Source organism: Tursiops truncatus, chromosome 4 (genome assembly GCF_011762595.2).
Source record: "Tursiops truncatus isolate mTurTru1 chromosome 4, mTurTru1.mat.Y, whole genome shotgun sequence".
NCBI lineage: Eukaryota > Metazoa > Chordata > Mammalia > Artiodactyla > Delphinidae > Tursiops > Tursiops truncatus.
The window spans coordinates 133,866,703-133,883,313 of NC_047037.1; the positions used below are offsets into that span (position 1 = coordinate 133,866,703).

At 48.1% G+C, this 16,611-nt stretch overlaps 1 protein-coding gene across 6 annotated transcripts in view; it reads right to left on the reverse strand.

Annotated features, from left to right (window-relative positions):
• RUNX1 (RUNX family transcription factor 1) overlaps window positions 1-16,611 on the reverse strand; it is a 244,249-nt gene that overhangs the window by 61,867 nt on the left and 165,771 nt on the right. For 5 of the 6 annotated variants that reach the window (XM_033856040.2, XM_033856039.2, XM_073804476.1 and 2 more), the window contains one exon: window positions 1,615-1,719. The exons of the other annotated variant lie outside the window; for it this stretch is intronic. In XM_033856040.2, coding sequence (XP_033711931.1) covers window positions 1,615-1,719 — 105 coding nt within the window. The remainder of the gene's footprint in view (window positions 1-1,614; window positions 1,720-16,611) is intronic. 6 annotated transcript variants of the gene reach the window in all.

Genomic DNA, 16,611 nt, shown 5'->3' on the forward strand with positions numbered 1-16,611 from the left:
GTGTTTCTGAGCCTGTGGTTTGCTTTTCACACAGAAATTGGAATCAGGGGATGCTACCAAGTCCCAGAGTTTCCTGAGCCCGGATATGGCCAGAACATCTCCAGGCGCTTAAAGAGAAAAATCTGCCAGGGGGAAATGAGGTCACAAATAACGCGAGTCATGGAGCAGGCAAATGGCACGAAGGAGATGGTGAACGGACACCATGTCCTGGGGGGCAGGGGGGTGTCCCTGGTGGATGTGGTGGTTCTCTGCTGGGTTCTGCCCACTCTGGGGTATGGGGAAGGTTGAGGCAGCACCCAGGATGTTTCTAGCGGGTGATCAAGATGCCATGAGACTGTGGCCAGGACTGTAGGAAAGACTGCCATGAGCTGCGGTGCTCACAGGATGACCTGCAGAGAGCCACGCCCCAGGGGCGACCTTAGAGCCCCCAGAGGCACCAGGCAGGTCCTCTGGAGGAATGGTCCTGGGGTAGGGGGTGCAGAGCAGCAGCCAGAGATGCAGGCAGGGAGGCTCCGCTGGCATTTCCTGAGTTCATTCTCTGTGCCGGGCATATACAGCATTGTCTCATTCAAATTGATAGAGAAGCTCCCATTATTATCCCCATATTACAGATGAGGAAACTGAGGTTCAGAGAGGCTCCGTAACTTCCTGAAGGCTTAAGAGCCTCAACCGGAACTCCACTTGTTTGCCCCAGAACCCAAATTCTTAACCACTTCATTTTACGACCTGTCATCCCTGTATCTCAACTTGCTGGCATGGTAGGAAGCCCTGTTTCTGACACCCTCAACCCCACCCTTTATAAAAATTAATAGAGAATATTAATTTTCCACCGGGGGCATGACATGGTTAGGAGGCATGCAGATGCTGGGCGGGGGCTCCAGTCAGCTCCACAGATCTGGAACTGGAACCCAGCCTCCATCCCAGGGAAGGGTGTGGTTCTGGAAAAGTGTTACTGTGTGTTTACTCAAAGATAGTCATTAAGTCACCGTGAAGACATTTTTCTGCAGACTAAACAACCCCACTCCTTTTATAAAAAAGCTTTCCTCACAGGAACTATTTTTTTTGTACCCTCTTTCTATATTTACTGGTTTTCTCTCAGGCACTCTTCTCCCCTCCCATGCTCTATTTTAAACAATCCTGTAATAAGATTTTGATCTGTGGCACAGAAAGGAAAGGGTCATTTTCATAGATTTCATCTCCAGCCTCCAAGTGAATAAAAGGCCAGCATGGATGGTGATCAGCCCCTTGTGGTCCACTCTGACCCTCTGGCCTCTTTTGACCACCTCTGCCCCTGGCCAATCTTCCTTGAACTTTACCACGTATTCGGTCCTTAGGCCCATGCAGTCCTGAAATGATTCTGACATGCACTTGAGTCAGCCTGATTTCCTTTTGCCCTCCAAGAAGATGCTTCAAAACAAGAGCCCAGCGCTCAGAGACAACTTTGAGGAGCGAGAGTGTCAAAAGGAAAATTCTCCCTCCCTGCAGGGGTCTGACATTTCCCTGTGGCAGAAGTTTTAGCCACATCTGAGTGATGCTGATGGAACACAAGGGTTCTGGTGCCTGAGCGTACCAGCTGGGAGGGAAGGTGCCAGCCCCGGGGGGCGGCCCACTTACTTCGAGGTTCTCGGGGTCCGTCCACTGTGATTTTGATGGCTCTGTGGTAGGTGGCAACTTGTGGTGGGTTTGTGAAGACGGTGATGGTCAGAGTGAAGCTCTTTCCTGTTGGAACACAAAAGAGAGCAACGAAGAATGAGGCAATGGCCTGAATATATCTGCTGGGTAATTCAAAATTAATTTATGATTTCCAGCCCTCACGCTGGAAAGGTGGCAGGACTTCAGCACGCATTACTGGTTTTTCCAATACTCCTTTGAGTTTGGCTTTGCTTAAATTTTGGAATGTACATCTACGTTGTCTAGATGTGACACTTCCCTTAGTCACGTGGCTTTTGTTTAGTCATGAATAACACAGGATCAAGAGAGATTCAGTTGTGTTTTCTTTCAGGTCAGGACCCCAGGGACATAGGAGCAGATTGGCAGCCGTCCACTCCTTGCCCCCCCCCAGGTCCTCCCTTTTAATAAGCTCAGAGCAAAAGAAACCATTTCTGTCTTTGCCCTCTAAACTTGTTTGTACCTCCAAGGATTAGGAAAGATAGAATTCCTAAGTTTGAGGCTAGGCTAAATTGGAATGATTCTCTCTGTGTTAAAAATACTATTTGCTGGTTGATTCTAAATATTGTTTTGAAAGGCCAGATGTTATTATAGGCACTCATGGGGTTGGCCAGACAAAATTTATATTCAATAAATGGATTTAAGGATATGTAGCTGACAGATTGAGATTCAATGACAACTGTTAGCGTAAATACGCAGATGGATTTCCATCTAAGCATTTTATACATACTTAAGAAATGCAAGCATGCAAGCATGTCTTCATTGCATAGGTCGAATGCAATGCTTTTTTTTTTTTTTTTTTTTTTTTTGCGGTATGCGGGCCTCTCCCGTTGCGGAGCACAGGCTCCGGACGCGCAGGCTCAGCGGCCATGGCTCACGGGCCCAGCCGCTCCGCGGCATATGGGATCCTCCCGGACCGGGGCGCGACCCCGCGTCCCCTGCATCGGCAGGCGGACTCCCAACCACTGCGCCACCAGGGAAGCCCGAATGCAATGCTTTTAATAATTTTTAAAAATTGTTTTGAAATATATAATTTATAATAAAAGTATTAATATATAAATACATTAGTTACTTAAAAGCATTTCTTCTTTGCTAAGCAGTTCAGAGAATGCCCTCTGGTTTTGAATTCTGGCTAGCTGACCTTTGACAAGTCACTAGCCCTCCCTGTGCCTCAGTGTCCTTACATGGAAGATGGGTACATATAACTTCTCCTACCTTATCGAATTTGGGGAGAGGTTAAATGAATTAATATGAGTAAAATCATTAAAATAGCATCTGGCACATGGTATTCAAAGGTGTGTGTGTGTGTATGTGTGTGTGTGTGTGTGTGTGTATGGGGGAGGAGAGAGAGAGAGAGAGAGAGAGGCACAGCTCTTCCTGCAAAAGAGTTAGAAGATTTAGGTTCCTGTACCAATATTTGACCTCTCCAGATCTCAGCTTCCTGGTTTGCAAAATGAAGGCGTTCCTGGGATACATACAATGTCACCTTTAACTCTGATTTTATCTTCTTTTTTCTTTTTAAGATTTTTTTTTTTTGACGTGGACCATTTTTAAAGTCTTTACTGAATTTGTTACAATAGTGCTTCTGTTTTATGTTTTGGTTTTTTGGCCCCAAGGCATGTGGGATCTTAGCTCCCTGACCAGGGATGGAACCTGCACCCCCTGCATTGGAAGGCGAAGTCTTAACCACGGGACCGCCAGGGAAGTCCCTGGTTTTATCTTCTAGATGAAATCCCAGTGCCCATCTCCGTGTGTAGGCGTGTGCCTGTGCCAGGGGTGTTTCCCCGGCTGCCTGCAACTTCAGCATTTCAGAGATTCCATGAAAACACTATATTTCCGTCCTAGGGCTGCTGTAACAAATTACCACAAACTGGGTGGCTTAAAACAACTGAAATTTACTGTCTCCTAGTTCCGGTGTCCAGCGCTAGGAGACCATAAGCTGAGGTGTTGACGCAATTGCGGTGTCGACAGGGCCGTGCTCCCTCTGGGGAGGAATCCATCCCGGCCTTGTCTGGCTTCTGGCGGTCCCAGCAATCCCTGGCATTCTTTGGCTTGTGGCAGCATCACTTCACTCTCAGCCTCCTTCCTCATGTGGCCTCCCTCCCTCTCTGTCCTCTGTCTCCAAATCTCCCTCTCCTTACAGGGACACCGGTCACTGGATTTAGGGCTTACCCTACTCTAGGATGACTTTATCTTAACTTGATTACATCTGCAAAGCCCCTATTTCTAAATAAGGTCACATTCTGAGGTCACCCACGGACATGACTTTTTAGGGAATGCTATTCAACTCAGTCCAGACACCAAAGGTCATAGAGTTCCAGTCTTGGCACTACGAGTGACAACTACTCTCTCTGTACCTGTGGGTTTTACCCCCAAAACAGTCCCACTCCTGTGGCGGCCCTCCTACAACCATCCTATTCTTGTTTTCTTAATTTTTAAAAACTTTTTATTAGAGTATAGTTGATTTACAATGTTGTGTTAGTTTCAGGTGTACAGAAAAGTGATCAGTTACATATATATATACTTTTTCATATATATTCTTTTTCAGATTCTTATCCATGATAGGTTATTACAGGATATTGAATATAGTTCCCTGTGCTATACAGTAGGTCCTTGTTGTTTATCTATTTTATATATAGTAGTATGTATCTGTGAATCCCAAACTCTTAATTTGTCCCTCCCTGTCCCTTTCCCCTTTGGTAACCATAAGTTTACAACCATCCTACTCTTGATTTCCTAAATGGCAACAGAGAATCACTGTCTTCCTAATGTTGGCCTTTTCAGGTCTGTGTAAAACTTACAAGTTTTCAAGCACTTTCCCATATACTATTTTATTTGGTTCTCACAACACGCTCATGAAATAAACAAGAAAGATTTTATTGTCCTTGGTTAACAGGTAGCAAAGCTAAGGCTCAGAAAGGGTGAGTGGTTTGTCCAAAGTCACACAGCTTGGATACATGGAAAACCCAGATTTCCAGCTTTGTGCTTCACGTTATTGTCATGAGGTCCTAAATCTCTACCTTCAAACTCAGTGGTACCAGCACCAGTAATCCAGACTCGTGGTACCTTTTCCATGCTCTTCCCATTGCCCCCAAAAGCGAAAACAGTCCTGGTGACACTAATGTACCCAAACTGTACTCAACAGCTAATTGAAAGCCTGGGTTATAGTTCAAAAGCAGTTTCTAACTGAGCTGAATTTGGGCTCCTGGCGCTTACCCTGGTTAACCACAGACTGGCCTACTGAATCGGGAAGGAAATTCAACCAAAGTGAATATTTGTGAAATCGTTGCTTGTAATTATAATTCTACTATTTTATGCCCATCATTTTACGTGCAGTCAAGAAGTGTCTGTCCAGTAAAAGCTACTAGGTGGGGCATTTGGGCCACAGTAACTGTGGCTCACGAAGGTGGGGTATTCCGGTTCGCGTCCTGCACAACGGACTATTGTTTACAGCCTTGAGCACCAGGACATCTGCTTATGACCTCATAGACAGAGGCAATAAGAGATGTCATTTTGCTCATAGGTGTGTGTGACATTTTTCCACTTCAGGAGAACTCTGTCATCGGCTTCCTTGTATTCTTCCGAGCAGACCTGGCACCAGACTTGACACCTGGGGACAGCCACCCAGTGGGCACACTGAACCCTCGGAACTATGCCCTCTGTCCTCTTCTCTCCGCCCTGGCCACGCCCCCGCCACGCCCCCGCCACGCCCCACCACGCCCCCACCACGACCCGGCTTGCCCCTGCCGAGATGCAGCCCTTCTTAGCCAGCACCTGCAGCAGTGGTAGCTGCACTTAGAGCATGCGTGTTATTAACCAGATTCCGTCATCAAAATGACCTCTGGGCCTGGTATTTTAAGTGTGTGGGTGTGGAGAGCAAAAGCCTCTCAAGTGTTTTTCTCAGCAAGCTGTGGCCAGGCTAGTAAGAAGGTAGGGGAGAGCAAAGGAGGACGGATCGTCTAAATAACCAGCGAAATCGGCTTTTTGGGACTAACTCCAGGGTTGGGAGATGGGGCTGCCATAGAGAGAGCTGATGTTCCCATTTGTAGCCTGAGCGGGTCCTTGCCTGGAGAGGCCGGAAGGCTCCTTGCCGCCCTGGATTTGGCCCATGGGGTGAGCAGAGGTGCCCCTGGCTGTGCTGCTGAAAGACTGCAGCCCTGGGCTCCCCAGGGGGCAAGCTGCAGGGTCACAGGTGCTCTGCGTGGGGATTCACAGCGGAGGGAGCTAAGGAAAGGGGGTCCCTGAGACCTTCCTTCTCCTGCTCACGGAAACCTCACCCAAACAGCACCATGAGTTCTGGCAGGTGGTGTGCAGGAGGAATGCTGTTTAGAAGCACAAACAGCAGGACTGAATAAGAAGGCGGGAAGAAACAGTGAAGGAGAGAAGGGCTGTCTTGACTTAAGCCTGGAAGCAGCAAAAGACAAGAACTTGATTATACAACCCTGTGGAGGTGCCAAGGCATGGGGTGCTAGTTAACAGTGAGGACCGCCTGGGCTCAAACCTCAGCTCTGCACCTTGCTAGCTGTGTGACCTTGGGCAAGTTACTTAACCTCTCTGGGGGCCTCATCATCTGTAAAATAGGGGTGATAACAGTCCTTCCATCTCATACTGCTGTTATGCAAATTAACTGAAATAATGCATCGGCAAATATCAGTTTAATTATCACTAAAGATGTGACAAACATGATTCCACAAAGACCAGAGCTGCGGGCAATCCTGTGAGGTGCAGCTGGTGGTGAATCGACGTTGAGGTCTGATGGTGGGAGGTGAGGTGAGCCTCAGCGTGCAGTAGGTGGAACCGATTGAGCCCCTCCAGGCCCATCCTCTCTTCTTTAGGAACTTCAGCAAACGCAGGCAGCAGAATGGGGCCTAAAGACCCATCGGGGAAAACTGCACGTTCCCCTGGAACTTCCACTTCAACGTCAGTCCTACTCCCACAAGCTGGCGACCTTTGTAAGGCACAATTGCAACTGGCTGGTCCACTTTACAAACAAGCCGGGTCAAACGCTCCCCTCAGAGCCTGTGTGGTCCCCCTCGATGCCAGTGTGTTCATCCAAATGCCAGTGCAAAATCCTGAGTGCTTTATTTAGTTGGGAGGAAGGTCACGGGGCGAGCCTTCCTGGATATTTGCTGCCATAACAGACTCTCCAGGGTGAGGCAGTGACAGAGCCCCAGGTCTGTGCTTTCTTAGGTCCCACATTTACAGGCCCCGGGGCTGCTGGACTCTGGCAGCCGGCTGTGGTCTCATAAAGCCACGGCGGGATGCTGCAGTTCCGCAAGGGCCCAGGGCACCACGCCACTTCCTCACCACATCTGGGAAGTGGCGAAACCTCAGGATTGCTGCAAATGGGCACCTGTTCCCCAAGGGCGAGGGTGGAGAGAGGAGCAGAAGGTGAAAAGGCGATTCAAGATCATCTCACGCCCTTAGAAGCTCGTGCCCTGTCACGTCGCGGCCACGTCTTCCTATGGCGATGGGTGTCTCCCTCCGTCCTCTTGTGATCGCCCCTCCCTAAGTTTGGTTCACGGGTAGCCAAGCCACTTGCGGTGGCTCCTCAGCCATTGGGTTCTGGTTCAGTCACTCTCCTTGGTGAAGGTTTGGACCCATGAGTCATCTTCTCCTTTTTCGGCCAGTTTCGACGGGGTGTGAAACTTGCCCTTTTTCACGCAAGGGCAGGCTGTACACACGGAGGACCGTGTGCTGAGGGGGTCGCAGAGCTTAGGAAACGAAATCACGACAGTTTCCACTCATTTGTGCATCTCTGCGGGGAAACCGGTCATGCTCACACACGTTAAACACCCAAGAGAGGGAGAAAGGGAAAGTCAGAAAAAAAAAATAAAAATGCAGCTTTTGAAAACCAAGAAAGCCAGGGAAGGCTCAAGTTTTGCTCTTTGCAAATTCTGGAAATCCCAAAAGATTCTGCGATGTTGCAGGAAGATTTCTCCTCTTACCATGTAGTTTGTGCCAGGTCTAATTTTAATCACAGATAACTAAGTATTATAATGAACAAACCCTCAGATTCCAGGAGAAACCTGAATCAGGGGTATTTTTCACAAAGTACCTTTAAGTTATGTTTCTCGCTTTTCCGCTGGAACAACCTAACGGCCAAAGTGCACGTTTTTCTGCTCGTCCATTTCCTCACCCAAACACTTCCCACTAGTTTTGACAGTGGGGCTGTATAATTATTTATTTGGGGATTTCTGAATAGAGGACAGACTCTTTAAGTTGTGCAGAATCTCCCGGTTTCTCTGCATTGAATCGAGGCAGCGATGTCGGTGGGTGTCCACTTGGGTGTAAAGCGCCGGTGTTTACGATGTCCTTACCGATGGCACCCGCAGCCACGCAGGCGAAATGTACGGGGGAGGCCCCAGCTATTGGTACAAGGATAACCCCGCGAAGTTGCCTGAGAGTCAGGGGCTGAAAATACAGAACTAAGCTTTCTGTAAAAAACAGCATGCGTTGAGTATGATGCAACACTTGAAACATAGCAGTTTTACTTAGAGAAAACCAAAAACATGCCAAGTGTTTTCTCTGGAGCTGGTCTACAAAAATGAGTTGTGCGAGGACAGCAATGGTGTTTGATTAATCTTTGCATTTTCTGTTCTGAGGCAGTAAGAAAAAAATGTGTGATAAATGGATCAATGGATTATTCTGTAAACTTCGTTTGACAGCTGGTTCTTTATGAGGTCTGACTTCACTTGGAAGGCTCAGTTCTCCCTTTTGGTGGCATGGGTGTGAGCCCAGCTTTACTAAAGGGTTGGATGGGCAAGGCTTTCTCTTCATGAGGCGCACTACCGAACCCCAAAGAAGCATGATGCTCTCACGCTATTTCTGCACTTCCTTTCCCCAGATGTCATGGCCCCTTTCCGATCTTCCTTTTTTCTTTCGGTGTCCCAGTGCCTGAGCGTCTCGGATGAGGAACCAAGTTTTAATCCTTTTAGCCCAAACACCTCCAAGACCCTGAATTCACAGCCTCTTTAGGTCAAGGCCACGCCTGCTGCCCTGTACTTCCATCCTGGAGAACCCTTTGGTTGGCACACCCCAATTCCACAGTTTCCACCCAACGGGCCAAATGCCACACAGGACAGGTGACCAAAGTGACCTCCTGGGGCTGGCCTCGTCCTAGCCCTGACCTGCTGGTGCCCATAGCCCAGTGCCTCAAACACACAGCCCAAGGCCACATGCCACCACGGCAGAGAGGCCTGGTGGGGGATGGGGGGGTAGGGGGGCATTTTGGAGGGAAGGTAGCGTCAGGGTCCTCAGTGCCTGCCTGCCAGGCTGTTCGCACCCATAGCTCTACTGCAGGAAGCTGGGAGGGCAGGTGGGGATGGAGGCCAAGTAGGAAGAAGAAGGAAGGTCTAGGCAAGGCTGCAGGGTGTGGTAGGCGGGGCCTGGAGGGAGCTGATTTCTAGACATGGTGACATTTAGCAATGGTGGGTTTGCGAACTGGATATACAGTGACCCCTCCGTGTCCACGGGTTTGGCATCCATGAATTCAACTAACCTTGGATCCCGTCTCTCAGGTCCCAAGCACCCTCCAAAAAGCCCTGTCTGCTCTTCAGTCTGCAATCCCAGCATCTTCGTACCATTTGTATCTGGTGATGTCAATTCCCTGCTTAAAACCTGCTGGGGGGCCAGACCAAATTCCCAATGTGGATGTCAAGGCCCTTACCAGCTCTCTTGGCCAGCTCGGTGTTCTTCCCCAACCCTGTTTTCTGTGCTTGGACACTCGTCCTGATGCCTTCAGCTGGTAGCCCCCTCGTCACCCTGAAACATCTCCACTGAGATGACAAGCTGTCCAGAGAGACCCCTAAGCTTGCAGTGGGCTATGCACCCAGCTGTGCATTTTGCTTCCGTCACTCCTTTCACTATGGTGCGGGCCCCTCACCGGCCCCGGCATGCTGTGGCTTCTCTTTAGCTGGCCTTTGTGTCTCCAGTGCTAGCCCAGTGCCTTGCAAGCAGCAGGTACACAGTGCACATCTGATGAAGGAAAGAAAGACCCCCAGGAAATGACCTCTGTGGCTGGGGGACAGTTCTGATAAAGTAGCCATGGGCACTATGCTTCCCTGATCGAACAGGGTCCAAAGCCTGTGAGCAACTCACTAATGAAAACAGAGAACACAAGGTCCATCACCAGGCTGCTGCCCGGCAAACGCCTGGGATGATTATATTATTATTATTCCTTCATTTATTTATGAATATTTATGAAATTCCTGCTGTGTCTCAGGCACTCTAATTTTACAAAGTTCCTCGGAGGATAAAGGAATATAAATTCCTTGCCAACGAGGAGTGGACAATGGAAATAGCATTGTTCCTGACTTTCTGACTCAGGGAGACACGGGCTACCTCCTGCCCACTCTCTTCCCTCCTGCCTCAGTGACTCTCCCACAGAAGGAAGAACGATGCGGCGGTGAGTCATAGCTCTTTCTTCCTGTTTTGTTACACACCCCTTCTCATTTTAATCACCCTAATAACCTTTTGAGGTACATATGAAGAGCACTGTCATACCTATTGTACAGATGCGGAGACTGAGGCCGGCACATCTAAGTGAGTCCGGCAAGCACACCACCTTCTCATACTTTGTCACACTACCTTCCAAAGACCCGTAGAATCGTCACAAATAGATGCGTGTGTTTCTATGTTGTTATCATGAATCAGAGGACTATTAAATGGGACACAATGGCCTTAGTGGACTCCATAGCCCATGGATTTGGGCAGAATGCAAGATACCTCTCCAAGCAACAGCCAGATGGATCGATTCTCTGTTGACATGTGGCCAGAAAAGAAAACCATGTGTGGATGTTGGCTTGCGGTTTCTGAAAATGCTGAGATACAACCTTCAAAGGCTTCCAGGGGAACAGCCAGGATGCCCTGAAGTGTGGTCCAAGGCGAGCTGCCGCGGCACCACTATAAAACTCCCCTCAACCTGGGTGGAGTCAGCAACTACGGTGCAGGAAGAATGTGATGCTGCTGGGTGCCAGCCTGCGGAGCCCGGCAACAGGACAAAGGCATTATTCCGCTTCATTGTGAAAATGCCGTGTTTATTGTAAAAATACGATTGGGAATTAAAGGGGCATGTATGAATCATAAATATTTGCATGCTGTTAATGTTTGGGCAAAAAAGAGTTGGAAGGACTAAGTTGGGAGAGCTTCTTTTCCCATGAAAAACAGTGCCTCGGATTACAGTACATATTTAATTTCATCTCTTCCATTGCTGATCTGAAATCGCAGTGCCCGCTGCGCATAAATAACCCTTCCGTGTCCTGAGAGCTGGCTCTGTGGGGCCGAGGGATCAGGATAAGGGTTGATGTTCCCTCTCAGAAAAGTCATTCATTTAGACAAACAAAAAAGCAGGTCCCGGTTGTATTGTTTGTTAGGAGCTCACAGAGCTGCCGTCAGCTTCCCTGCAGAGTCAGTCACAGCAACTGATCTTACCACGAAAAGTAGTAACCCCTAAAGTCTGTGTTACTTCAGGTAATCCTCACTGTACCCCGCCCCCTTTGGACAAAGGCTGAATCGGGCTCAGACAGGTCAAGTGACTTGCCCACAGACACACAACTCTGAGCCAGTGTTCTCAATCAGTGTTTCTTCCCCCCACCTCTCCCCCAGGAAGCGACATTTGGCAAAGTCTGCAGACACTTCTTGTTGTCACCACCCATGAATGACATGGAAGGAATGCTCCTGGCTACTGGGTAGAGGCCAGGGATGCCACTAACCATCCCAAAATGCAGAGGATGGCTCCCATGACAAAGAATAAACAGCCCTAAACGTTGATGGTGCCCAGGGTGAGATACTGTCCTCCCAGGAAGAATTCAGTAATATCCATGTGCTAACCACTACGCTCTACTGCCTAGAATAAGGCAGAGTCCTGGGGTAGTCACTCATCTGGAGATATTTAATGAGTCCCCACTCTGTATCAGGCACTGGTCTAGTGACTGGTGATACCACACAGTGCTGTTCTAGTTAAAGGCGGGATCTCTTGTGTTTTGAAAATTCTTGGAAGGCCACCTCCTGGGGAGTCCCACGTCCATCTTCATCCTTTCCCTGGCGCTGAGGTCCCAGCAACGCAGTGCACCAGTGCGCGCCTCCCTGCCACAGCTGTTCCTAAGCTCCTTCCCCAGTGACCTTCACTTCCCAGAATGTGGGCAGCGTGTGGGCTCCGTACAGCCCAGCTCAGACGCCGCCCGGGAATTCCCAGGAGGATAGCTAACTCTTCCAGGTCTCAAATGATTTGACACACAATTGATCTCCACGCCGAACCTGGGAGCTGGTTGCTTTACTGAGGAAAACTTACAGGAAATAGAAGGGGCAGGAAAGTTCGGAGTGAGGGCCCCTGCAGAGTAAATGCAAACAAACAACTAGAGACCGCAGTCACAGCAAAATGTATTCAAGAAATTCCACCTGTAGCAGACACCACTGTGATTCAATGAGAACACCTAGAGGACTCTTTTTTGCAGACTTTTTTCAAGTCATCTTCCCCTGAGTCTTCTTGTATTATAGAAAATAGATGATAGCAGAACCAACATGTAAGGGCAGGCGGGAGAAGGCTCCAGAAGAACCCAGCCCTCTGTCTGTCCGTGGTCCCTGCACACCTAACACGTGGGCAGCAAACCAGGGCTTCCTAGGGATGGACGGCAAATCAGCCTCTGTCCCGTCCCTACTCCTTCCATGCATTGCCTTTGGGTGTGCAAACTGACTCCTTTTCGGAGTCTGTAAGGTATTGGTCAGTGATGCATACCAGGACCTTGCTTTTAGCCCTTTTTAGTTCAAGTGGACACTGTCCACTCACATCAATTCATGTTCCTGGATTAGAGGATCTGTGGCCCCTGACTGAAGCCTGATGGGGAGGAGGATGGCAACGAGAAGCCAGCGTGCACTTTCACTGTTTCTGATGGTCCCTGTGGACCTGCACCTGTGTGGTATTCCTGAGGGAGCAGCTGTAAGTGGGGGGAGTCCTCGAGGGAGAGCTTTCCCTGCCGGGTGGCCCCCTCCACCTGCAGCCTCTACTTCTGGCTGCCACACATCCTCCAACCCAGGAGATGCCAAGATGGTGCGATCCTATGCACACAGAACTCTAGTATATTTTCATATTTAGAAAAAGACTAATGTGCAGTGATGCTCTCTCGTTTTTTTTTTTTTTTTTTATTCTGTGTGAACTGAAGTTTTTCATGAGTTTGGTAAAGAGGAAGAAAGTGTTAGGGAAGAGAGGAGACATTTTATGACTTATCACGATCATTCGTGTGAGGCCAGCCCAGGGTTTCTCAGTCTCAGCGTGACTGACGCTTTGCAGGGGTAGGGCTGTCCTACGTGCTGTGGGAGTCACTCTACCCACTAGAGGCTAGGAGCACGCCTCACCCCAGGGGTGACAACCAAAAACGTCTTCAGATATTGCCAAATGTTGGGACCCGCCGAGGGAGACCAAATTGATAGGCAGATTGACAGATAAGATCTACCAACTATGACCTGCCCTGAGGTTTCAAGCAGGACGGGGAAGGCAGAACATCTGGACAGACCCAACTGCCATAGGTACTGGAAACACACCACGTAAAGAGGCCAAAGCTGTACTAGGATATGAGTTTAGACTGTTTGTCATTAATTACAGATAGATGGATAGATAGATACATAGATAGATAGTGACTACTCCATACAATGGTTTCAAATAGAATGAAGGAAAAACATCTCTACAAACCCAAAACCAATGTCTAGAGCAAACTGGAGTGTCTCCACCTACAAACAGGCCCATCCCTCCTTGCCTTCTCTGCTGAGATCTGATAAGCACACAGTTCACCAACTGTGCTCAAATGCCTGTATTCCTGTGTACAGCCTTTGTTTGAGCCAAGCAGAGTTTCCTTTGTTTGCATAAGGTGACTCAGTTAAGGCCACACACCACCCACGAGGGTGCCGGCCAGACCTCCCGCTCACCAGACCCAGAAGCATCCTTGGATCCGGAAGCTGCGGGGAGGGTGCAGCTCTGCAGACTGGGCTGCCCCTACCTCCTTAACGACGCTCTTAAATCTCAAGGTAAAAGCAGGGATTCATCTAAGTTGAGAAACAGACAGGAAATTTACTTACATCTTTGAGAAAAACACAGTTTAAGTGGCTCCTACGTGAATGTTTCTTCACCAAGGAAACCAGAGGAAACGCATTTTGAATCCAGTGGCAGGATGGCCACCGGGTCTCTCGAAGGAGGTTGTTGAGATCACCTTCTGATTTATGGGTACTTCAACTACCTGAAACCCTCGTTGGAGGAAGTTCAGTGACATAAAATGGAGTTCCTAAGTGGGATAAGCTGCTCGATATAGCCTAATAGAGACTGGAATGGGCTGGAATCCCAAATCGGCACCAGCAACAGGAATGCCATGGCAAGCTCGGTTCTTAACATGGACCGAAATACATCTCTGTTGAAAGTGGGACTCACATCAGGACCAATGACGGAGGGTGGGCTTTGCCTGAAGTCCACTAATGCATGCTTATAAACATAAAATCTTGAATGCCCCAAGAGTGAACTGATAAAACTGGCACCTTTGAAAGTATTCACAGGCAGCTCATTAAGTCCACACTGCTCACGTATTAATTCCTGTTAATTGCTTTACTGGGGCTTCAGATGAGAAGACCTTGTTAGTATGGATTTAGTCCTCAAAGATAATTTGGTCCAGGAAGTCTTCTGAGTGGTAGTATGGACAAACACACACACACACACACACACACACACACACACACACTTCTGGCTGAAAGTCCACGAAATCCTTCAAAACCACATAACCTCTCCATTTTGACAGTACATGGTTATTCATCAACATCCCCTTTCTCATCTGAACATGTTTTATAATCACCAACAGAAAGAAAACAATCATCAGACAATATACCATCTCTCCTTTCAACAAGTCATTTTTCTTTACAAATAATAAAGAAAAAGAAACAGAATATGTTCTTCCATAACCAGTCTTCTCCATCCTCTCTTGCCCCTCGCCAGCCAGCACAAAAGAAAATACAAAACTGATTCATTAGAACCAGAGCAGCAGTGCAGCCGTTGGCCGGATCACTGTTTATGTCTATAATGCTTGCTGCTAAAACAGGAAGCTCTAAAAATCACTCAACCATTATTTCTCTCGGAGGCACTTTCAGATTGATAGTCTTCTGTCCCCACCAAAAAGGGCTGCCTCAATCCAAAGCAAGCCGGCTGGCAAGGAAGGGGTTTGGGGGAGGGGTGGTGGAGAGAAGTCCAGCTTCTGCCCATCAGTTCTTAAATACTGTTCGTATAAATAACCTCAATTTTAAAAAAGCTGTCCAACACCATCAGCAATGCCTGGCACTTCGTTAAATCAGCAAGAAAACCATGAAGAGATCAATTGCAAAGCTGCGTGTTCCAGGAACAGGCAGTTTTCCAGAAAGCTCTCCTCTTTGCCATGACACCAAGCGGGACGGGGACTGCTGGGTGGTGGTTTGGGGGAGGCGTGGAAAGCAACATGCTTTGAGAAAGTGTTTTTACTCTTTTACGGGCAAGTTGAAACAGAATGAGAAAGCTGATCTCTAGAGACGAATTCTACATCAGATCGTGGGCACTAGCTTTCGCCCTGCCATCGAAAGGCATTATTTGCTAGGGCTGCCAGAGACCGCGGGTATCAGAGGCTGGGTCTTTTCCCATCCATATTTGCCCACACCGAAGTCTGAAAACAGATTTCAGTACATATATAATTTTAAAATGTAGATCAATAGCAGCCCAAAAGAGGGGGAAAATGGGAGAGTTGATTTTAACACAACTCTCCTCTTTTCTTTGTATTCTCTCCAGGAGACCTGACTGCCAGTTCATTATCTTGAATGTTATCCATGAAACAACACTGAGATTGTCAGATGAATTTTCCTCCCCCTATGACTTGGATCCTGTGATAATACTGTGAGTCATTCAGACCATTTCTCAGTAGTGACCACTCCATACAGACACGTCTCTGCTTAGAATACCGGTACACTCTATCCTTTTCTACACGTACCTTTCCTTCAACCATAGTCTATCACTCATCTGAGAGGCAGCCTCCCCACACTGTTCCCCGAATAACATAAAATACCTTAAGAATGAAAATGCCTTACGTAACAAACATTACACAAATATGCAATAACCCCGATTGTGACAGCGTAAATATTATGTCTGGGAAGACATCCACAGCAAGAACATAAGGAAGGAATTTCATTTTATAAAAGAGTTGGGAAGGGTACTTGTTTGAAAGTGGGCAAGATTAAAGTTGCCAGGGAGACCAGCATAAATACAAACGTCCACCAAGAAATTAACCCCAGTCCTAACGGATGGGGGAGCACGTGCCCTCTCTGGGCTGGTTGTGGAATTCGAGGTGCAGGTCTGCAGCTGGGAGGCCAGGCAGTCACTAGAGAGGAGGCTGCCCCTTCGATGACAAGACAAGCCCTTCTCCTTTGCAAGGGACCATATGCGTGCACACCTGATGGCCTCTCAAAGGTCTGGACCAGGGGTTTGACTGGGATCTGTTTTCCTAATTATACACACCAGGTCCTGGCTATAATAAAAGCAGGTGTAACCAAAACAGCACAGGGTGCAAGAAGAATGTCTAACTCATTTGTTCGTGTATTTCCTCATTTTCCAGTTATCTACAATGTGCAGCACGGCGCTAGGCGGGCCCTCCATAGTCAAGGCAAAGATCCAGATTCAGAGATTCTTGGCTTGGCGGGTCCATGGATCCCCGGAAGGTCCATAAACAAGCTTCAGCGGCCCTGAAAACTGAAATTGTAGAAGAAACTGTGTGTGTAAGTGCACGTGTGCATTTTTTTCCCCCTGGGGAGAAGACTTCCAAGGATTTTCAAAATTATTCATGACGTTCCCAAAGATTAAAAATCATAGTCTTAGGAAAATCAGAAGGACATTTGCAGTGCATTCTCTTCCCCCATTTACGATGCGGTAGATAATACGGTCTGGTAGATTTC